The sequence below is a fragment of the Hyla sarda genome, chromosome 3 (assembly GCF_029499605.1).
Source record: "Hyla sarda isolate aHylSar1 chromosome 3, aHylSar1.hap1, whole genome shotgun sequence".
NCBI lineage: Eukaryota > Metazoa > Chordata > Amphibia > Anura > Hylidae > Hyla > Hyla sarda.
The window spans coordinates 20601983-20624968 of NC_079191.1; the positions used below are offsets into that span (position 1 = coordinate 20601983).

General features: G+C 49.3%; 1 protein-coding gene across 2 annotated transcripts in view; it reads right to left on the reverse strand.

Moving 5' to 3' along the window:
- Window positions 1-916: 916 nt before the first annotated feature.
- Window positions 917-22986, reverse strand: part of CTSB (cathepsin B) — a 32280-nt gene continuing 10210 nt past the window's right edge. For both annotated transcript variants that reach the window (XM_056563850.1, XM_056563849.1), the window contains exons 4-10: window positions 19687-19801; window positions 19489-19607; window positions 18014-18099; window positions 13453-13599; window positions 10508-10624; window positions 3122-3250; window positions 917-2022 (exon numbers count right to left, since the gene is read on the reverse strand). In XM_056563850.1, coding sequence (XP_056419825.1) covers window positions 1946-2022; window positions 3122-3250; window positions 10508-10624; window positions 13453-13599; window positions 18014-18099; window positions 19489-19607; window positions 19687-19801 — 790 coding nt within the window. In that variant the 3' untranslated portion in view covers window positions 917-1945. The remainder of the gene's footprint in view (window positions 2023-3121; window positions 3251-10507; window positions 10625-13452; window positions 13600-18013; window positions 18100-19488; window positions 19608-19686; window positions 19802-22986) is intronic.

Below are 22986 nucleotides of genomic sequence, written 5' to 3' on the forward strand. Positions count from 1 at the left end.
ATCCATAGTTAAAAGTGGCTTCCCAGGGAGTGGAGCACCATGGTGGCGGTCTTCCAATAATTTTAAATGGGCCACTGTGGTTGTCGTCCTTGGCTACGTTTTGGTCACAGTTGAAGTTATTGATCACGACTCGACTGGTCAGTGATGCTGAAGAATACAGCGGGATTGCCAAGACCATCACTAACTTCCGGGGTCACAGATTCTTTGGTACACATCAGGGCTTCCAAAGCTATTGTCCACAATCGGAGGTGAGCTGGTGAGACATAAGGTTCCAGGAACCACCAATGGGTTTTATATGGTTTCATAACTCATGGTGAAGGTGCCTGGCGGGGAGGCGCCTGGCGGGGAGGCAAGGGCGGGGAGGCGCCTGGCGGGGAGGCAAGGGCGGGGAGGCGCCTGGCGGGGAGGCGCCTGGCGGGGAGGCGAGGCGCCTGGCGGGGAGGCAAGGGCGGGGAGGCGCCTGGCGGGGAGGCAAGGGCGGGGAGGCAAGGGCGGGGAGGCAAGGGCGGGGAGGCAAGGGCGGGGAGGCAAGGGCGGGGAGGCGCCTGGCGGGGAGGCGCCTGGCGGGGAGGCGCCTGGCGGGGAGGCGCCTGGCGGGGAGGCGTGGGGGGAGGCGCCTGGCGGGGAGGCAAGGGGGGAGGCGCCTGGCGGGGAGGCAAGGGGGGAGGCGCCTGGCGGGGAGGCAAGGGGGGAGGCGCCTGGCGGGGAGGCAAGGGGGGAGGCGCCTGGCGGGGAGGCGGGGGCGCCTGGCGGGAAGGCGGGGGCGCCTGGCGGGAAGGCGGGGGCGCCTGGCGGGAAGGCGGGGGCGGAGGCGCCGAGTCTCGCGGGGGGGGGTGGGGGGTGGGTTTTATCAAAGTCCCGGCGATCATGTCATTTGAGGATGTTAAGTTTAAAAGAGGAAAGCAGCCAAACCATATTAGAAAGGAAGACCATGCATTTTATTGGCAAACAAAAAAAATTACATTTTAATTGGATAAAAATCGAGTGGAATATTGTACAATCTGCTCATTGTGAAATCCACATAATTTCATCACAGACGGCCATCACACAAGGCTCAGCAATGACAACTACACAGGAATCTGAGATATCGCTTGTAGATACTCAGGCTCCATAGCTAAGAGTGGTTGCCCAGGGATTAGAAGATCATGGCGGCTGTCTTTCAAGTACAGCGCCAAACCTGTCTGCAGGTTCTGTGTGGTACTGCAGCCAAGTGCCATTTACTTCAATGAAGCCCAGATACTATTTCAGATAATCCATGGACAAGTGTCGTGCAGTTTCTGGAAGAAATCAGCCATGTTCTCATTCTGGTCAACACCTGTAATTTGTTTTTGTTTTAACTACAACCAACTCTTTGTATAACTGTAAATATTTAAAATTTGTTAAAAATATTGCCATATAAAAACAAAAAATGGGCCTAGTGCATCAAGACAACGCCCTTCTGAAGCTGCATTTGCGACAATCTGGTTGGTTGCTATAAGCAGGGTCTCCATTTTGTCTGCACATTTGAACCCAGGTGGCATGTTGACATTTGACATTTTTATAAAACAATGCAAAATTAAAAAAAAAAATATGAGTAAAAACGTCAGCAGCAACTTACATATTTTCTAAAGAATTTTTTAAAATTTTTGGGCCTCCCAAATCCACACCATGTAACAAATTCACCTGGTTGTCCATAGTACCTGCCATTAGATAAGTAGTGAATGATTGAGGGGAAAAATTACATTATGGCCCAGAGAAACCTATCACAACTTTTGACTTCTTGTTTTGCTATTCGTCGTGACACGACAGTCGGATCTAGTTATCTCCCAACTCCAACCGGTCACAGCCACGTTCTCTCTCTAAATAATGTAAATTCCATTTAAAACAAAAAGTCCATTTGTCACTAAAAGTTTCGGGTTGAGATAAGCCTTCAGCTATTGTTTGTGGTGCCGTATCCGGTTGGGCATTAATTTTTAGGAACTCCTGCAACAATTTCGGACTCTATCCCACAGTGGTCCTCTCCACGAAGGATCTTGAAGAAACCTGCGAAACAAAAATTTTTATTACAAAAGCGACACAGGTTAAGAAAAAACAACCCCGCCACCCCATAACCCCAGTATGTGAAGGTGCCCAGATAGTGTGATGTTGGTGCAGGCTGCTAACTTAATTGCAGCAGGCAGAGTGGTGCCCCCATTAAGAGGGTGCTCTAGGCAGCTGCCTATTTTGCCTATAGGTAGAACCGGCCATGACAACTGCAGTGTAAGCCAAGTAACTGATCACCACATGTACTGTAGATTAGAAAGTGGATCGGACATCAGCTCCCCAATGAGGTTATCCTCTTCACTAGTTGAGTACATGTGCGCTGACTACATACAAAGGACTGGTGATCGGCCACCACTATTAAGGGATAACCAGGGGTCAAGTCCTGGGAAAAAAGTGTGGGAACTCACCCAAGATTTTCACTTAAAGGGGTACTCCGCCTGTAGACATCCTGTTCCTTATCCAAAGGATAGGGGATAAGATGTCTGATCGTGGGGGTCTTGCCGTTGGGGACCCCCGCGTTCTCCCTGCTGCACACGGCATTTGTTTATAATGTTGAGTAACACGCCTAATGCTTGTGACATCACGGCCCCTCAATGCAAATCTATGGGATGGGGCATGATTGCCGTCACACTGTCCTCCCATAGACTTGCATTGAGGGGGCATTGCAGTGACATCAGGAGCCTCTGCCCCCTTCGCTAGTCATGCGGCACTGAGTGAAGTTCACTCCGTGCACCGAATGTCTGGGGTGCTGTAGCCGAGATCGCGGGGGTCACCAGTGGCGGGACCCCTGCAATCAGACATTTTTTCTATATCCTATGGATAGGGGATAAGATGTCTAGGGGCAGAGTACCCTTTAAGGGCTGGTCCTGCAGGACTCCTACTAATGGAAAAATTGCAGGAACTCCGTTCCCATGAGTTCCTGCAGGACTTGAGCCCTGGAGATAACCCATATAAAAATTGTCTGGTTACCCATAAGCAACCCATGTAGTGGTAGACGACAGTAAGTGTGGCCCTCTAATACAGCAACATCTGTACAGCCCTGATACCAGAAGCCATAATACTAGCCCCCCTAAAAATCCATTAAGTAGCATGATTGTACCCTTATCACCCCAGTCAGTATTCCAGGAGTTGGCGCAGAGCCAGTATGGCGTTCCATTCTCCACACCCCATCCAAGGATCTTAATAGCGTGACCTCCGATCTCTTCTCCGGTGACATGGCGGTACACTCCTACAGAGGGAACAGGGGAAAGAGTTATGTCAGATCCCAGCTGAGCTGTGTAATACTACAGTGGAAACACAATCGGTTATTTAAAGGGGTACTCCATGGAAAACCATTTTTTTCATATCAACTGGCTTCAAAAAGTTAGATTTGTAAATTATTTTATTTAAAAATCTTAATCCTTCCAGTACTTAGCTGCTGTATGCTCCAGAGGAAGTTCTTTTCTTTTTGAATTTCTTTTCTGTCTGACCACAGTGCTCTCTGCTGACACCTCTGTCCATGTCAGGAACTGTCCAGAGCAGGAGAGGTTTGCTATGGGGATTTGTTCCTGCTCTGGACAGTTCCTGACATGGGCAGAGGTGTCAGCAGAGAGCACAGAAAATTTCAAAAACTTTCTGTGGAGCATACAAAGGTTGATAAGGTACTGGAAGGGTTAAGATTAAGGTTTTAAATAGAAGTCAGTTACAAATCTGGTTAACTTTTTGATGCCAGTTGATCGGTGAAAAACAATTATATATTTTTTATACCCCTTACTAACATAACACCACAAGAAAAGACGATATACCAAAAAGCGCACACCCACTATTCAGGTACAATTAGAAAATATACTTTATTACAATTTTCACAGATAAAGCGGACAAGGACACGTAAAAGCCTCAAAAAGACTCAAAGGCCACTGGACAACGGGGGGGGGGGGGGGGGACCCCCCAAAAGAAAGATATTGTATAGAAATGATTGACATACATAATGCAATGGTCCCAATAGCCCAGAAACATCACAGAATAAATAAAGTGCAAATCACATAAACTTTCCTCAGTTTGGAGATGATAATATTAAGCCTATAACCAATATTATATCTTCAAACTGAGGAGAGTTTGTATGTGATTTGCACTTTATTCTGTGATTGATGTTTCTGGGCTATTGGGACCATCTATGTCTATCATTTCTATTCAATATCTATATTTTTTTGGGGGGGTCCCCCCTGTTGTGCAGTGGCCTCTGGCTCTTTTAGATGTTTTTAAAGGAGATGTCCGGTGCTCACTTTTTTTCAGCCCAGAACGGATACAATAAGAAAAGAAAACAAATTTTCTCTTGCCTGCCTAGGCTCCCCCGGTGCTTCGGTACAGGTGTTCGGTCCCCGGGCTGTATTCTTCTTACTTCCTGTTAGCCCAGTACGTCACACGGAGCTTCAACCTATCACCGGCCGCAGCGATGTCCCGCCTCGGCCAGTGATAGGCTGAAGCTCCGTGTGACGTGCCGGGATAACAGGAAGTAAGAAGAATACAGCCCGGGGACCGAACACCTGTACCGGAGCACCGGGGGAGCGTAGGCAGGTAAGAGAAAGCTTATTTTCTTTTTTTTGCAGCCTGGAACGGATACAATAAGAAAAGTGAGCACCGGACATGTCCTTTAAGTGTCCTTGTCTGCTTTATCATCTACTAGCTGAGTACCTGGCGCTGCACGGTTTTCCCTTCCTCATCCTTGTTGGGGAGGAAAGTCAACAGAGGAGGAAGCTTGACTTCATATCCCGTCCTCATATATTGTTGTCATATCCCAACCCTGTCCCGTCCTCTACATACATTTCCTGTAGATTTGCATGGGACGATAAGAACCCCGACCCTCACAAATGGGGTTAGTTAAGAGTTAAAATATAGGATAGTTAATTTAACTCAACTACCCCCATTTGCCAGGGTCGGGGTTTTGTTTCAAGTCCCATACAAGTCTATGTTAAATATATGTTTCTGCATAACTTCCAAACGGTTGGAGATATTTCGATAATACTTGGTCACATGTTACTTATATGTCCACTTAAATTAACTATCCTATATTTTAAGTGGACATATAAGGAACATGAGACCAAGTATTATCTAAATATCTCCAGCTGTTTTAACAAAAACCCTGACCCTGGCAAATGGGGGTGAGTAAGGGTTAAATCACCTATCCTATGTTTGTTGGTGACATAAGTAACATGTGGCCAAGTTTCATGTTAATATCTTTAGCCAGGATTCCATTGAGGTTTTTTGTCCAGCAAAAACCCCAGAAAAACTGTCCTAGCTTTTTCCTGCGTTTTGTCAGTTTTTCTTGCATTTTTGCTGGTGTGTGGAAACAAAATGTACTAAATTTATTTATTTTTTCTTCAAAATTTAGATACGTGAATGCGGAGGACTATATCAGATTTGGTGGATCGCGATGATGAACAGCGTTTATTTTTTTTAAATGTCAATAAAAGGGTTAAGGGCGGGGGGTTGGGGAGTGTTTTTTTTAAAGAAATTTTTTTTTCAATGTGTTCTGTTTTTTATAATTGAATTTTCAGGCTTAGTAATGGATTCTGTCTACAAGACGCCTTCCACTACTAAGCTGGGGCTTAGCGTTAGCCCCCAAAACAGCTAGCGCTAATCCCCAATTATTACCCTGGTACCCACCACCACAGAGGTTCCGGGAAGAGCCGGTACCAAGAGGCTCGAAGCGTCAAAAATGGCACTCCTGGGCCTAGGCGGTAACAGGCTGGAGTTATTTAGGCTGGGGAGGCCCTGTAACAATGGTCCTCGCCCACCCTGGTAACATCAGGCTGTTGCTGCTTGGTTGGTATCTGGCTGATACTGAAAAAATTAGGGAACCACACGCTTTTTATATAAATAATCGCATAGGGTTCCCCCTATTTTCAGTATCAGCCAGATACCAACCAAGCAGCAACAGCCTGACGTTCTGATGACCAGGGTGGGTGAGGACCATTGTTACTGGGCCTCCCCAGCCTGTTACCGCCTAGGCTCAGGAGCGCCATTTGACGCTCCGGGCCTGTTGGTACTAGCTCTTCTCGGCACCCCTGTGGCGGTGGGTACCAGGGTAATCATTGGAGGTTAGCGCTAGCTGATTTTGGGGCCAATGCTAAGCCCTGGCATAGTAATAGATTCCGTCTATAAGACAGCTTCCACTACTAACGCTGAAAATTAAATTATAAAAAAACACGGACACATTGAAAAAAATTTTTTTTTAAAAACTCCCCCACAGCCCTCGTTAACCATTTTATTGAAATAAAAAATAAAAAACACTGGTCATTGTCGCAGTCCACCGAATCTGATGTAGTCCTCCGCATTCACGAAAACAAACAATATGGGTTAGTACATTTTTTGCGCTCTCCCCTGGGAAGAGCGCACATAATGCAGCGTGTTCCTAAACAAGGGGGCCTCCAATTGTTGCTAAACTACAACTCCCATCATGGGGGGCTGTAGTTAAGCAACAGATGGAGTCTCCCTGTTTGGGAACACACTGCCAGAAAGGCTCTGTTCACATTATGCGAAACGCATAATGTGAACAGATCTGTCCTTCTGCCCTTGGGCTACTACTCCTATGAGTCTGTCCTATGATGGGAGTAGTTTTAGTACCGCAGGCTGCTGAGGGATGGCACTTTCACATCCCCGGCTGCGGGACTTTTAGAACTACTACTCCCATCATGGACAGACTCTGCCCATGATGGGAGTTGTAGTCCAGGGGCCGAGGTGCAGATCGCACTGGATCATTCTGCAGAGACCCGCTGCGATCCGCATTTATTAACTGTAAAAGGCGGCGGTACATGCGTCCACACTGCGCTGCCACCGGCTTCTATATACAGCTGCCATAATTCACAATCCCCGCCGAGGGGAGCTCTGATTGGTCAATAGTTATTCTCCAATCAGAGCTCCCGTGTTCTGGCGGCGAGGAATATGAGGTATGAGTATATATAGAAGCCAACAGCACAGTGGAGACACATGTACCGCCGGTGTAATGAAGAAAACTATGCTCTGTAGCGGAATGTGACCCTCCGCATAGGGAGTTTTCTGCTTACAGCCCACTCCCTCTCACTCCATCCCCGCTACGCTCCGTCAGGGGGACGGGGACACAGTTTCTCCGCACATATATAGTTAATAAATGCGGATGCAGAAGATCTCCAGAGAATGATCTGCTGTGATCTGCATTTAAATTAAAAAGCCGGCGGCACATGCGGCTACATTGCGCTGCCGCCGCCTTCTGTATACACGGGGATTATGAATTATGAAAGACTGGTCAATACCTATTCTCCAATCAGAGCTCCCCTCTCCCAGCGGCAGGTTTTGTGAATTATGACAGCTATATATAGAAGTCTGAGGCAGCGACTCATGTACCGCCGGCTTTTACAGTTAATAAATGCGGATCGCAGCGGGTCTCTGCAGAATGACCCGGTGCGATCTGCACATCAGCCCCTGGACTACAACTCCCATCATGGGCAGATTCTGTCAATGATAGAAGTAATAGTTCTAAAAGTCCCGCACCAGGGGGATGTGCAAGTGCCATCCCTCTGCAGAGCCGCGGTACTACAAATACTCCCATCATAGGACAGACTGTCCCATGATGGGAGTAGAAATCCTAGGGCAGAGGGGCAGATCGCAGCAGATCATTCTCCAGAGACCTGCTGCGATCTGCATTTATAAAAAAAAAACACACCTGGAGTTAGTAAATTAGATTTTATTTTAATACAAGACGCTCATATTATGCTTTAAATCCTCTTTTACCATCTCAGCAGCAAAAGGGTTAATAGTAACAACAATACAGAAAAAAAACGTTAACAGGTATGGCGTATCCTAGGATGCTGCCATGTGCTGTAACCAATCAGGTTTACAGATTCTATTTCTGTGGGCAAAACACCCCTTTGTATGTAAACTCTTTAAAGAGGTATACGTTTCTGACATTCTCCTTTACCCAAATATAATTAGACCTGGGATGTTAATCTTGTTTTAAATCTTTTTACTTCTTGGGAAGATAACGATTAGAGATGAGCGAACTTACAGCAAATTCGATTAGTCACGAACTTCTCGGCTCGGCAGTTGATGACTTTTCCTGCATAAATTAGTTCAGCTTTCCGGTGGGCTGGAAAAGGTGGATACAGTCCTAGCAGACTCTTTCCTAGAAATGTATCCACCTTTTCCAGCCCACTGGAGCACCTGAAGGCTGAACTAATTTACGCAGGAAAAGTCATCAACTGCCGAGCCGAGAAGTTCATGACGAATCGAATTTACTGTAAGTTCGCTTATCTCTACTCTCGACGTATCCAGGAGACCATGTTCCCCTGAAGGTGTTCTCTTCAATATTTATCGTTGCACAAAAAATAATTTACAATCTGTTTTTCATCCTGCTTTTCCTCATCATCCCAAACGTTGTGTAGTTCACCGTTTACAATCCTATGAATCCAGAACGGTATCTATCAGAACACCTTAACTCCTTATATCTTTCTGTAAACCTCATAAACTGGTTTCATCCTGCACTCTAACCAGATGGGTCAAATCCACGCTAAAATTGGCAGGTATTGATATTTCTATAGTCAATGCTCACTCTACTAGAGGTGCTATGTCCACAAAGTTGTTTCAATTTGGCGCTACTCTGACATTTTTAAAACAGCCAATTGGTCCTCTGATTCTACATTTAAGACTTTCTATTTCAAACTGGACTCTCGTGTCTATGGTTCTATTATATGAGAATCCTGGTAGAAAAAAAACAGACATGGTCGCACATCCACAATTTTGTATTATGATCTGATTGCTTCTCAGCATAATTACAAAAACTAACAGGTTGTTAGCATATACGTTTTGATCAAAAAGTACAAAGCCCACTTGCCACGTCAAGGCCACCTATTGAGAGTGGTGGTCGCCGCCCAGTGCTACGCCATTTTATGTTAGGGACGTTAAGGACCCACTCTAGGTGGCATTGATGTGGCGAGTGGGCTTGTACTTTTTGATCAAAACGTAATTCTGCTGAGAAGCAATCAGATCATTATACAAGATTGTAGATGTGCGACCATGTCTGTTTCTTCTACCTGAATTCACATTGTGTTTTCTATCCCCTCTTTTGTTTTAACATGTGCTGCACTCTTCCCCGCCCCCTCAGCCCAACCCTATATAAGTAGTAGTAGTTAGCTACACAAGGGCCTTTTCTTTCCTAGCAGCCTCCCAGTCTGACTGGGAGAGCATGGTAAGTGAGCCATTACACCTTGTTCACACTGTTGTGGTGCTGTGCGGCGTCCGTTGCTGCCGTTGCGCCGTGTCTGCGGGGAGGTGCGGCCCATGGACTGGTTAGAGTGGCATTGGGGCCGCTCTGCCAGTGGGTCGTTCCCCCTGTGGGCACTTGTGTCACGGCGGTGGTCACCGCCCAGTGCTGCGCCATTTTATGATAGGGACCTTAGGGACCCACTCTAAATAGGTGGCCTTGACGTGGCGAGTGGGCTTTGTACTTTTTTATCAAAACGTATATACTAAACCTGTTAGTTTTTGATATTATGCTGAGAAGCAATCAGATCATTATACAAGATTGTAGATGTGCGATTATGTGTCTTCTACCTGAATTCACATATGGTACTATTATAGTTTTTATATTTTATTGTTATATAATACACTATTTGTTATAAAATTATTATGCTCAGCTTTAAACTAGCATAATATGAGCATCTCATATTTAAATAAAATTGGAGATTTTCCTATCCTTGGTGAAGGAAAATAGATTTTATTAAAGACAAGACACAAGTATTACCCATCCCTATAATATTGTTTACTATTTGTATTTTTTTAGCCTCCTAAGATGAAATCTCTACAAAGAAGCTCTACTCTTCTTCTCAAGTTCTTATCCTATTGAAGACTTCTTCCTTGTTTGGATATTCCTTTTTGATTTGTTCCACTAGACATTTTATTCTTCGCTACAAAAGACTAAGATATACTGCAACTGTCACTGTTATACCTTATCCTGCTTCCTGATTGGTTACAGCACATGGCAGCATCCTAGGATACGCCATACCCGTCAACGTTTTTTCTGTATTGTTATTACTATTCACCCTTTTGCTGCTGAGATAGTAAAAGAGGATTTAAAGCATAATATGAGCGTCTTTTCTTTAATAAAATCTATATTTTCCTTCACCAAGGGTAGGAAAATCTCCAATTCTACAGTAGAAAGTGCTCTACGGTAAACTTAACCGTAGACAAGGTTTGCGCAAAAATAAAAGACTCAAAACAGCTCTATATACAATGAGAGACCTAGAGACCTAGAGACCTAGAGACCTAGAGACCTAGAGACCTAGAGACCTAGAGACCTAGAGACCTAGAGAGATGTGAAAATTGTAATACAGTATATTTTCTAATTGTACATGAATAGTGGGTGTGCGCTTTTTGGCATATCTTTTCTTGTGGTGTTATGCCCTTTTAAACTTCAGCCCGAGCACAACCCAAAATTTGAGAGTTTAAAACAATCCCATAGACCTCAAACACCCACCGGACTTGTATGTAGGGAAGTCCTCATACACAGTGAAAGCGCCCTCTACTGGGCCGTTCTTGTAGATCTCTGCCATGATCTCCTTTTGGCTGCTTGGGACACCATAGGATTTGGAACCTAAAAATGAAAATGATAGATTTCTTATTAGAAAAGTACATAATATAGAGTTTAGGAAATCGGTAAAGTTTTTTATTTTTTTTAAAAGGTTAGAGTAGTGATTCCTAACCTGAGCGCTTCCAGCTGTTGCAAAACTACAACTCCCAGCATGCCTGCACAGCCTTCGGCTGTCTGGGCATGCTGGAAGATGTAGTTTTGCAACAGCTGAGGGCACCCTGGTTGGGAAACAGGGAAGCTTACTACAAAATAAAAAATATAAAAAATACACATTGCACTGGTTGTGTAGTAGGGATGTCCCAATACTAGTATCGGTATCAGGGCCGATACCAGGTATCTGCATGGTATTGGGGACTCTTCTAATGTCCCAGATACCAAATCCAATACCTGGTGTAGTGCTTCGCTGCCCCTTCCTCCGGTTCGCATCCCTGCCGCTGCCCCGTTCTGCTGTCCACATTATGGAGTCTTCTATAGGAGCATGTGACACACGTCACTCTGCTTCCTCCGTAGCGTTACGCTGGGCGCAGTGGAGTGACGTGTGTCACATGCTCCTATATAAGACGCCATAATGCGGACAGCAGAACGGGGCAGCGGCAGTGATGAGAACGGGGCTGCGGAGCGGCAACACCGGACAGTGAGCAACTACAAGGGGGGCTGATTTTCTGTTGGCTACAAAGGGGGACTGCTATCTACAGGGGGGTCCTGCTGGCTACAAATGAGGATCCTGCTGGCTACAAAGGGGGGCTGCTATCTACAGGGGGGTCCTGCTGGCTACAAAGGGGGACCGCTATCTACAGGGGGGTCCTGCTGGCTACAAAGGGGGACCGCTATCTACAGGGGGGTCCTGCTGGCTACAAAGGGGGACCGCTATCTACAGGGAGGTCCTGCTGGCTACAAAGGGGGATCCTGCTGGCTACAAAGGGGGATCCTGCTGGCTACAAAGGGGGACTGCTATCTACAGGGAGGTCCTGCTGGCTACAAAGGGGGATCCTGCTGGCTACAAAGGGGGACTGCTGGCTACAAAGGGGGATCCTGCTGGCTACAAAGGGGGACTGCTATCTACAGGGAGGTCCTGCTGGCTACAAAGGGGGACTGCTGGCTACAAAGGGGGATCCTGCTGGCTACAAAGGGGGACTGCTGGCTACAAAGGGGGACTGCTGGCTACAAAGGGGGATCCTGCTGGCTACAAAGGGGGACTGCTATCTACAGGGAGGTCCTGCTGGCTACAAAGGGGGACTGCTATCTACAGGGAGGTCCTGCTGGCTACAAAGGGGGACTGCTATCTACAGGGAGGTCCTGCTGGCTACAAAGGGGGACTGCTATGTACAGGGAGGTCCTGCTGGCTACAAAGGGGGACTGCTATGTACAGGGAGGTCCTGCTGGCTACAAAGGGGGACTGCTATGTACAGGGAGGTCCTGCTGGCTACAAAGGGGGACTGCTATGTACAGGGAGGTCCTGCTGGCTACAAAGGGGGACTGCTATGTACAGGGAGGTCCTGCTGGCTACAAAGGGGGACTGCTATGTACAGGGAGGTCCTGCTGGCTACAAAGGGGGACTGCTATGTACAGGGAGGTCCTGCTGGCTACAAAGGGGGACTGCTATGTACAGGGAGGTCCTGCTGGCTACAAAGGGGGACTGCTATGTACAGGGAGGTCCTGCTGGCTACAAAGGGGGACTGCTATGTACAGGGAGGTCCTGCTGGCTACAAAGGGGGACTGCTATGTACAGGGAGGTCCTGCTGGCTACAAAGGGGGACTGCTATGTACAGGGAGGTCCTGCTGGCTACAAAGGGGGACTGCTATGTACAGGGAGGTCCTGCTGGCTACAAAGGGGGACTGCTATGTACAGGGAGGTCCTGCTGGCTACAAAGGGGGACTGCTATGTACAGGGAGGTCCTGCTGGCTACAAAGGGGGACTGCTATGTACAGGGAGGTCCTGCTGGCGACAAAGGGGGATCCTGCTGGCTACAAAGGGGGGCTGCTATGTACAGGGAGGTCCTGCTGGCTACAAAGGGGGACTGCTATCTACAGGGGGGTCCTGCTGGCTAATGTCTGCAGCCATCTATACTACCTACAAGGAGATACTACCTACTATTAAAGACAATCTTACAGCAGAGTCCCCTGCACTAACTTGAATATATATGTAGATCGTGCAGGTGACCCGCAGTTTCTACCACTGCTCACCATGTGAACATCAGCGCAATCGCTCCGGAGACATCGGTCTCGACGCCAATGCAAATTCATTGTTCTGCCCAATGAAGAAAAATCTTGGCTCATACTACAGCAGCCGCCTCCATTGTACACATCAAGGACCCACATATACGGTAAACAGCGCCAGAAACCAGGTCACCCTGGTGTCAGATTCCCTTTAAAATAAAGGTACTCGTACTTGGTATCGGCGAGTACTAGAATTAAAGTATCGGTACTCCGTTAAAAAAATGGTATCGGGACATCCCTAATGTGTAGTAATGAAACTCCGTATGAGCCGCAATACCAGACTAACCTACAGACAGGTGTGGCGTTATCAGCCACAACAGTCAAGGTGCATACAACTATTACAAGTATTAAGATAATGACACCATGAAAGGGGCGGAGGCATAAAAAAAGATAATTTATGCCACTTGTTGCATTGCGGTCACTTGCAGGTCGCAACGAGACCCCATTTTGTGACCTCAAGTGTGATGTAGTACAATCGCTGCAGTGCAACATGGCAATTTTTTTTATTGTGCACCACATCATTCTTGCAGCCCTAGTCTGATCTTGTAACCGGTCCCGTGACTTATAGGTTCTTGCACCCTTCGAATCCCATCGGTTACCAAGAGTACACTCACCAAAGTGCTTGTCTGTACTGTAGTCTGTGCCGTAGCCCTCCTCGCACTTCTTCTCGCACCGTGGAGTGTCACCTTCCTCTCCTTTACACGATGGACGGGAACCATTGACATGGTGCTCACAGGGTGGGATGGAGTAAGGTCTGCAGCCTATACCAGAGCAAGATTTACATTACACAACTGAGCTTAGAAGGGTTGTCCAACCATTAAAGGGTGCCTTTCATCATAAAAGCTTTTGATATATTATAGATTAATGTATGCAGAATAACTTTCCAATAGCATGTTATTAAAAAATATGCTTCTTTCTATTTACTTTTGCACTTTGAAAAAAATGACCACTAGGGGTCTCCCTACCAGTCCTGGCCACAAGCCTTTTTATAGATTTCAGACTCATGCTGGAGTCCTAAGTCTCAGACTGCAGCCAGGACACAGACAAGCTCAGCACTGCTTCCTACCAGGGAGCAAGGCTGAGCTTGTCTGTGTCCCGGCTGCAGTCTGAGATTAAGGACTCCAGCATGAGTCTGAAATCTATAAAAAAAAAAATATATATATATTTTTTAAAAAGCTTGCAGCCAGGACTGGTAGGGAGACCCTAGTGGTCATTTTTTCAAAGTGGAAAATAAAGTAGAAAGAAGCATATTTTTTAATAACATGCTATTGGAAAGTTATTCTGCATACATTAATCTATAATATATCACAAGTTTTTTGACGTCTGAACTGAATTCTGGGGCACCCTGTGATCGAGAAAGGTGCCCTGGGTCTACCACTGCAATGGAGTAGAAGTCTATGCACACGGCTGCTTCATATATAAGCATCCACCGATCCATTCCGACATCCAGGACCCTGTTCGAGACCATGGGGGCCACCAGCATTCAGAGCTCCACAGTCTGTAAACCCCCCCACCACCACAGCATACATGTATCCTCAGTTCTGTAGATCGTGGATAAGTTCATTACCAAAGGGGTTTCTGAGTGACTAAACATTGGAAAATCTTAAAAAGGAGTACTCCGGTAGAAATTATTTTTTTTTAAATCGACTGGTAACAGATTTGTAAATGACATATCTAAAAATCTTAATCCTTCCAGTACTTAGCTGATGTATGGTCCAGAGGAAGTTCTTTTGTCTGGCCAAAGGCTCTCTGCTGACACCTCTGTCCATATGAGGAACTATCCAGAGCAGGATAGCTTTGCTATGGGGATTTGATCCTACTTTGGACAGTTCCTGACATGGACAGAGGTGTCAGTAGAGAGAACTGTGGTCGGACAGAAAATTAAAAAAGAACTTCCTGTGGCGCATACAGCAGCTGATAAGTACTGGAAGGATTAAGATTTTTAAATAGAAGTAATTTACAAGTCTGTTTTACTTTGACACCAGTTGATTTAAAAAAAATAAAAAAAACTGTTTTCCAGTGGAGTACCTCTTTACCCCACAAGGACCCAGCGAATTTTCAGTGTAGGACCCAGCCATTTTTTGCACATCTGACCACTGTCACCTTAAACATTAATAACTCTGGGATGCTTTTACCCTTCATTCTGATTCTGAGATTGTTTTTTCGTGACATATTCTACTTAATTTTAGTGGTAAAATTTTGTCGATATTGCATTATTTCTTGGTGAAAAATTCCAAAATTTGATGGAAAAAATAAAAAATTTTACATTTTTTTTTACTTTGAAGCTCTCTGCTTATAAGGAAAATTAATATTCCAAATAAATTATATATTGATTCACATATACAATATGTCTACTTTATGTTTGCATCATAAAGTTGACATGTTTTTACTTTTGGAAGATATCAGAGGGCTTCAAAACATAGCAATTTTCCAATTTTTCACAAAATTTTCAAAATCGACATTTTTCTTCAGGGACCAGTTCTGTTTTTAAGTGGATTTGAAGGGCCTTCATATTAGAAATACCCCACAAATTACCCCATTATAAAAACTGCACCCCTCAAAGTATTCAAAATGACATTCAAAAGGTTTGTTAACACTAAGTGTTTCACAGGAATAGCAGCAAATTGAAAGAAAATTCAAAATCTTCATTTTTTACACTTGCATGTTCTTGTAGACCCAATTATTGAATTTTTACGAGGGGTAAAAGGAGAGAAATCTTCCTAAAATGTGTAACCCAATTTCTCTCGAGTAAGGAAATACCTCATGTGTATGTCAAGTGTTCAGCAGGCGCAGTAGAGGGCTCAGAAGGGAAGGAGCGACAGTGGGATTTTGGAGAGGGAGTTTTTCGGAAATGGTTTTTGGAGGGCATGTCACATTTAGGAAGCCCCTATGGTGCCAGAACAGCAAAAAAAAAAAAAAAAAAACCCACATGGCATACTATTTTGGAAACTACACCCCTCAAGGCACGTAACAAGGGGTCCAGTGAGCTTTAACACCCCACAGGGGTTTCAAGACTTTGTTAACGTTGGATGTGTAAAGGATTTCTTTTTTCCTACTAAAATGCAAGTTTTCCCCTTAAATGTAAAATTTTTACAAGGGATATTAGGACAAAATGCCCTCCAAGATTTGTAACCCCATCTCTTCAGAGTATGGAAATACCCCATGTGTGGACGTCAAGTGCTCTGCTGGTGCACTACAATGCTCAGAAGAGAAGAAGCGCCATTGAGCTTTTGGGAAGCAAAATTGTTTGGAATGGAAGTCTGGGGCCATGTGCGTTTACAAAGTCCCGTGCTGCCAGAACAGTGGACCCCCCCCCACATGTGACCCTATTTTGGAAACTACACCCCTCACAGAATTTAATAAGGGGTGCAGTGAGTATTTACACCCCACTGGCATTTGACAGATCTTTGGAACAGTGGGCTGTGCAAATGAAAAATAAAATTTTTCATTTTCACGGACCACTGTTCCAAAAATCTCTCAGACACCTGTGGGGCGTAAATGCTCACTGTAGCCCTTATTACATTCAGTGAGGGGGTGTAGTTTCCAAAATGGGGTCACATGTGGGGGGTCCATAGGCACTATGGGGGCTTTGTAAACACGTGGCCTTCAATTCTGGACACATTTTCTCTTCAAAAGCCCAATGGCGCTCCTCTTCTGAGCATTGTAGTTCGCCTGCATATGGGGTATGTTCTTAGAAGAAATGGGGTTACAAAGTTTGTTTTTTCCTATTTTCCCTTGTGAAAATGAAAAATTTAGGATAACACCAGCATTTTAGTGAAAAATGTTTTTCTTCATTTTCCATCCAAATTTGAAGAATTTATTAAACACCTGTGGGGTGTTAAGGTGCACTATACCCCTTATTACGTTCCGTGAGGTGTGTAGTTTCCAAAATGGGGTCACATGTGGGTATTTTTTTGCGTTTATGTCAGAACCACTGTAAAATCAGCCACCCCTGTGCAAATCACCAATTTAGGCCTCAAATGTACATGGTGCACTCTCACTCCTGAGCCTTGTTGTGCGGCCGCAGAGCATTTTACTCCCACATATGGGGTATTTCCGTACCAAGGAGAAATTGCGTTACAAATTTTGTTTTTTTTTTTCCTTTTAACGCTTGTGAAAAATAAATATGGGGCAATACCAGCATGCTAGTGTCAAAATTTAAAATTTTTTTACACTAACAAGCTGGTGTAGCACCCAACTTTTCCTTTTCATAAGGGGTAAAAGGAGAAAAAGCCCCCAAAAATTTGTAGTGCAATTTCTCCCGAATATGGAAGTACCCCATATGTGGCCCTAAACTTTTTCCTTGAAATACGACAGGGCTCTGAAGTGAGAGAGCGCCATGCACATTTGATGACTAAATTTGGGATTGCATAGTGGTGGACATAGGGGTATTCTACACCAGTGATTACCAAACATGGTGCCTCCAGCTGTTGCTAAATTCCCAGCATGCCTTGACAGTCAGTGGCTGTCAAATGCTGGGAGTTGTTTTGCAACAGCTGGAGGCTCCGTTTTGGAAACACTGCCATTCAATACGTTTTTCTTTATTATTGGGGGGGGGGGCAGTGTAAGGGGGTGTATATGTAGTGTTTTACCCTTTATTATGTGTTAGTGTAGTGTTTTTAGGGTACATTCGCACTGGTGGGTTATGGTGAGTTTCCCGATAGGAGTTTGCGCTGCGGCAAAAGATTTGCCACAGCCCGAACTTGAAGCTGGAAACTTACTGTAAACCTGCCCATGTGAATGTACCCTGTACGTTCACATTGGGGGGGGGGGGCGGCAAACCTCCAGCTGTTGCAAAACTACAACTCCCAGCATGTAATGATCACCGAAGGGCATGCTGGGAGATGTAGTTATGCAACAGCTGGAGGTACGCAACTATAACTCCCAGCATGCCGAGACAGCTGTTTGCTGTTTGGGCATGCTGAGATTTGCAACATCTGTAGGGTCACAGTGACCTCCAAACTGTGGCCCTCCAGATGTTGCAAAACTACAAATCCAAGCATGCCGAAACTGCAAACAGCCTGATGACCCCCCCTGGGCATTTGCACGGGATGCACGGCATCCCGGTTCAATCCCTGCTCGGCATGCGGCAGGGGCTGGAGTTCTACATGATGTACGCGCAAGTCAAGGATTCTTAAGGGGTTAAGCAGTAAACCAACACCATGACCTACTCACCGATATGAGAATCGTACAGGCCCCCAGATACAAGACCCTTTTCAGTCCAGTACTGCCATGCACCAGATGGGTATCCTCCATTGCATCTGGAAAAATGTTGAAACATTTTTGGTTACGACAGCTCAGATATTCGGCACCAATATTATTGCAAAGCCCCCTACCCCCAATAACCAGCCAAATAAGAATTACAAGAACTCTAAGGAGGTCTCATGGTTCTTATCAGTAAGCAACCCAAGGAAAGCCTGTACCTGTACGCCCTGAGCCCGGTCCGAAAAAACGGGGTCACACTGACCCCGCATCACACCGGGTCGGTCCTGGCTGCTAATCATAGCCAGGACCCTGGGCTAACAGCGCGCGGCATCGATCGTTGTGCCGCGCGCTGTTAACCCTTCAGACGCGGCAATCAAAGTTGACCGCTGCGTCTGAAAACGAAAGTAAACGCTTCCCGGCAGCTCAGTCGGGCTGATTGGGACATCGCGATAAAATCGCGATGATCCGATCAACTGGGACGCAGGCGGAGGTCTTGCCTCTCTCCGCGGCATCCGATCGTCGATTGATTGCTCCAAGCCTGAGTTACAGACTTGAGCAATCGAGCCCCTATCTGACTGATCCGTGCAAAGCTATGGCTTTGCAGGGATCAGCATAGGAGATCAGTAGGTGCAGTGTTCTAGCTCCCTATGGGAGCTATAACACTGAAAAAATAAATTAATAAGTTAACAAAAAGGTCATTTAACCCCTTCCCTAAAATTCCAACGTCCAAAATAGCGTATTTTTGGTCACTTTTTATATCATGAAATGAATAAAAAGCGATCAACAAGTCCGATCAACACAAAAATCATACTGATAAAAACTTCAGAACACTGCAAAAAAATGAGCCCTCATACCGGCCCGTACGCAGAAAAATAAAAAAAAGTTATAGGGGTCAGAAGATGAGAATTTTTAACATACATTTTCCTGCATGTAGTTATGATTTTTTTCTGAAGTGCGACAATATCCAACCTATATAAGTAGGGGATCATTTTAACCGTATGGATCTACAGAATAAAGATAAGGTGTTAGTTATACCGAAAAATGCACTGCGTAGAAACGGAAGCCCCCAAAAGTTACAAAATGAAATTTTCTCTTCAATTTTGTCGCACAATGACTTTGCCGTTTCGACGTGGATTTTTTGGTAAAATGACTAATGTCACTGCATTGAGGGGGGTGTGACGTCACAAGTTCTAGGGCAGTGGAGTACCCCTTTAAGAGGCAACAACCCAATGAAATTGGATACCCAACTAGTGGGAAACGTCAACAAATCCATATGCAAATAAACAGTGGCTACGGAAGTGCTGTGAGAATCTGGCCTTACCAAATTTTATGCCTAATCATTTGCTCAAGAGGAAGACAAAGCATTCAGACGGCCAATTCTAACTAACAAGGGTTGGGAGTGAGAAGAAGTCTGATAAATGGCCCGGTGTGAAAGGTCTCCTCACCCCATTCCACACTCTCCTCCGCAACAAGAGAGAAGATCCTCCGCAGACACCTCCACATTCAACTTCCCATTAGAGTGAACGCAGACGCGGTCAGAAATGGCCTCCACTGCGCCGAATGCCTACAAGACAAGATATGTCTGGTCAGATGCATCGAGAAGTGACATCTGAAAAGGGTCCCGAAAACTTCTCCATACTCACCCAGCAAGATCCACAGGAACCTTGGTCTCGGATCTCCTTGATTGTAGGACAGTTTGGCCAGTTTTCCCGGGAGTCAAAGTTTTCGGGCAGGTCTATTTGGTCAGAAAATAAATACCTATAGGATAAGACAGTAATGTTAGTTCTATTTAAAAAAATAAAAAAATTACTGCATTAAAGGGTTACTCCACCCCTAGACATCTTATCCCTATCCAACCCCTGGGAACCCCCGTGATCTCTCAAGCAGCACCCTGTCACCTGGTGCGAGCTTCCCTCCATGCCTTATGACTAGGGGATGGAGAATGGTGACACGCCCCGCACCCTCCCATAGACTTACATTAAGGGGGCAGGCATGACATCATGAGGGGTTGGGGCATTGACGTTACGATCCTACGTCCCCTGCATCGCCAGTCATCAGGCAGGGAACAAAGCTCGCTCCGTGCACCAAATGACAGGGGGGCTGCAGGAGAGATTGTGGGGGTTCCAAGTGGCGGGACCCCAGCGATCAGACATCTTTTCCCCTATCCTCTAAATAGGAGATAAAATGTCTAGGGGTGAAGTACCCCTTTAAGAAACATCATACAGTGTCCATGGAGATAAACTGCTATGTTATGTTATATTATGGCCCATAAGTGGATAAACACATCGATGTACATTGGAAAGAAAGATTTAGTGAGGGCCGTCGTTGTCCCAGCCGGGGGGCCGTGTCCCCCAGCGGGTCGTTGTCCCAGCCGGGGGGCCGTGTCCCCCAGCGGGTCGTTGTCCCAGCCGGGGGGCCGTGTCCCCCAGCGGGTCGTTGTCCCAGCCGGGGGGCCGTGTCCCCCAGCGGGTCGTTGTCCCAGCCGGGGGGCCGTGTCCCCCAGCGGGTCGTTGTCCCAGCCGGGGGGCCGTGTCCCCCAGCGGGTCGTTGTCCCAGCCGGGGGGCCGTGTCCCCCAGCGGGTCGTTGTCCCAGCCGGGGGGCCGTGTCCCCCAGCGGGTCGTTGTCCCAGCCGGGGGGCCGTGTCCCCCAGCGGGTCGTTGTCCCAGCCGGGGGGCCGTGTCCCCCAGCGGGTCGTTGTCCCAGCCGGGGGGCCGTGTCCCCCAGCGGGTCGTTGTCCCAGCCGGGGGGCCGAGTCCCCCAGCGGGTCGTTGTCCCAGCCGGGGGGCCGAGTCCCCCAGCGGGTCGTTGTCCCAGCCGGGGGGCCGAGTCCCCCAGCGGGTCGTTGTCCCAGCCGGGGGGCCGAGTCCCCCAGCGGGTCGTTGTCCCAGCCGGGGGGCCGAGTCCCCCAGCGGGTCGTTGTCCCAGCCGGGGGGCCGAGTCCCCCAGCGGGTCGTTGTCCCAGCCGGGGGGCCGAGTCCCCCAGCGGGTCGTTGTCCCAGCCGGGGGGCCGAGTCCCCCAGCGGGTCGTTGTCCCAGCCGGGGGGCCGTGTCCCCCAGCGGGTCGTTGTCCCAGCCGGGGGGCCGTGTCCCCCAGCGGGTCGTTGTCCCAGCCGGGGGGCCGTGTCCCCCAGCGGGTCGTTGTCCCAGCCGGGGGGCCGTGTCCCCCAGCGGGTCGTTGTCCCAGCCGGGGGGCCGTGTCCCCCAGCGGGTCGTTGTCCCAGCCGGGGGGCCGTGTCCCCCAGCGGGTCGTTGTCCCAGCCGGGGGGCCGTGTCCCCCAGCGGGTCGTTGTCCCAGCCGGGGGGCCGTGTCCCCCAGCGGGTCGTTGTCCCAGCCGGGGGGCCGTGTCCCCCAGCGGGTCGTTGTCCCAGCCGGGGGGCCGTGTCCCCCAGCGGGTCGTTGTCCCAGCCGGGGGGCCGTGTCCCCCAGCGGGTCGTTGTCCCAGCCGGGGGGCCGTGTCCCCCAGCGGGTCGTTGTCCCAGCCGGGGGGCCGTGTCCCCCAGCGGGTCGTTGTCCCAGCCGGGGGGCCGTGTCCCCCAGCGGGTCGTTGTCCCAGCCGGGGGGCCGTGTCCCCCAGCGGGTCGTTGTCCCAGCCGGGGGGCCGTGTCCCCCAGCGGGTCGTTGTCCCAGCCGGGGGGCCGTGTCCCCCAGCGGGTCGTTGTCCCAGCCGGGGGGCCGTGTCCCCCAGCGGGTCGTTGTCCCAGCCGGGGGGCCGTGTCCCCCAGCGGGTCGTTGTCCCAGCCGGGGGGCCGTGTCCCCCAGCGGGTCGTTGTCCCAGCCGGGGGGCCGTGTCCCCCAGCGGGTCGTTGTCCCAGCCGGGGGGCCGTGTCCCCCAGCGGGTCGTTGTCCCAGCCGGGGGGCCGTGTCCCCCAGCGGGTCGTTGTCCCAGCCGGGGGGCCGTGTCCCCCAGCGGGTCGTTGTCCCAGCCGGGGGGCCGTGTCCCCCAGCGGGTCGTTGTCCCAGCCGGGGGGCCGTGTCCCCCAGCGGGTCGTTGTCCCAGCCGGGGGGCCGTGTCCCCCAGCGGGTCGTTGTCCCAGCCGGGGGGCCGTGTCCCCCAGCGGGTCGTTGTCCCAGCCGGGGGGCCGTGTCCCCCAGCGGGTCGTTGTCCCAGCCGGGGGGCCGTGTCCCCCAGCGGGTCGTTGTCCCAGCCGGGGGGCCGTGTCCCCCAGCGGGTCGTTGTCCCAGCCGGGGGGCCGTGTCCCCCAGCGGGTCGTTGTCCCAGCCGGGGGGCCGTGTCCCCCAGCGGGTCGTTGTCCCAGCCGGGGGGCCGTGTCCCCCAGCGGGTCGTTGTCCCAGCCGGGGGGCCGTGTCCCCCAGCGGGTCGTTGTCCCAGCCGGGGGGCCGTGTCCCCCAGCGGGTCGTTGTCCCAGCCGGGGGGCCGTGTCCCCCAGCGGGTCGTTGTCCCAGCCGGGGGGCCGTGTCCCCCAGCGGGTCGTTGTCCCAGCCGGGGGGCCGTGTCCCCCAGCGGGTCGTTGTCCCAGCCGGGGGGCCGTGTCCCCCAGCGGGTCGTTGTCCCAGCCGGGGGGCCGTGTCCCCCAGCGGGTCGTTGTCCCAGCCGGGGGGCCGTGTCCCCCAGCGGGTCGTTGTCCCAGCCGGGGGGCCGTGTCCCCCAGCGGGTCGTTGTCCCAGCCGGGGGGCCGTGTCCCCCAGCGGGTCGTTGTCCCAGCCGGGGGGCCGTGTCCCCCAGCGGGTCGTTGTCCCAGCCGGGGGGCCGTGTCCCCCAGCGGGTCGTTGTCCCAGCCGGGGGGCCGTGTCCCCCAGCGGGTCGTTGTCCCAGCCGGGGGGCCGTGTCCCCCAGCGGGTCGTTGTCCCAGCCGGGGGGCCGTGTCCCCCAGCGGGTCGTTGTCCCAGCCGGGGGGCCGTGTCCCCCAGCGGGTCGTTGTCCCAGCCGGGGGGCCGTGTCCCCCAGCGGGTCGTTGTGCCAGCGGGGCATGTTCCCCAGCG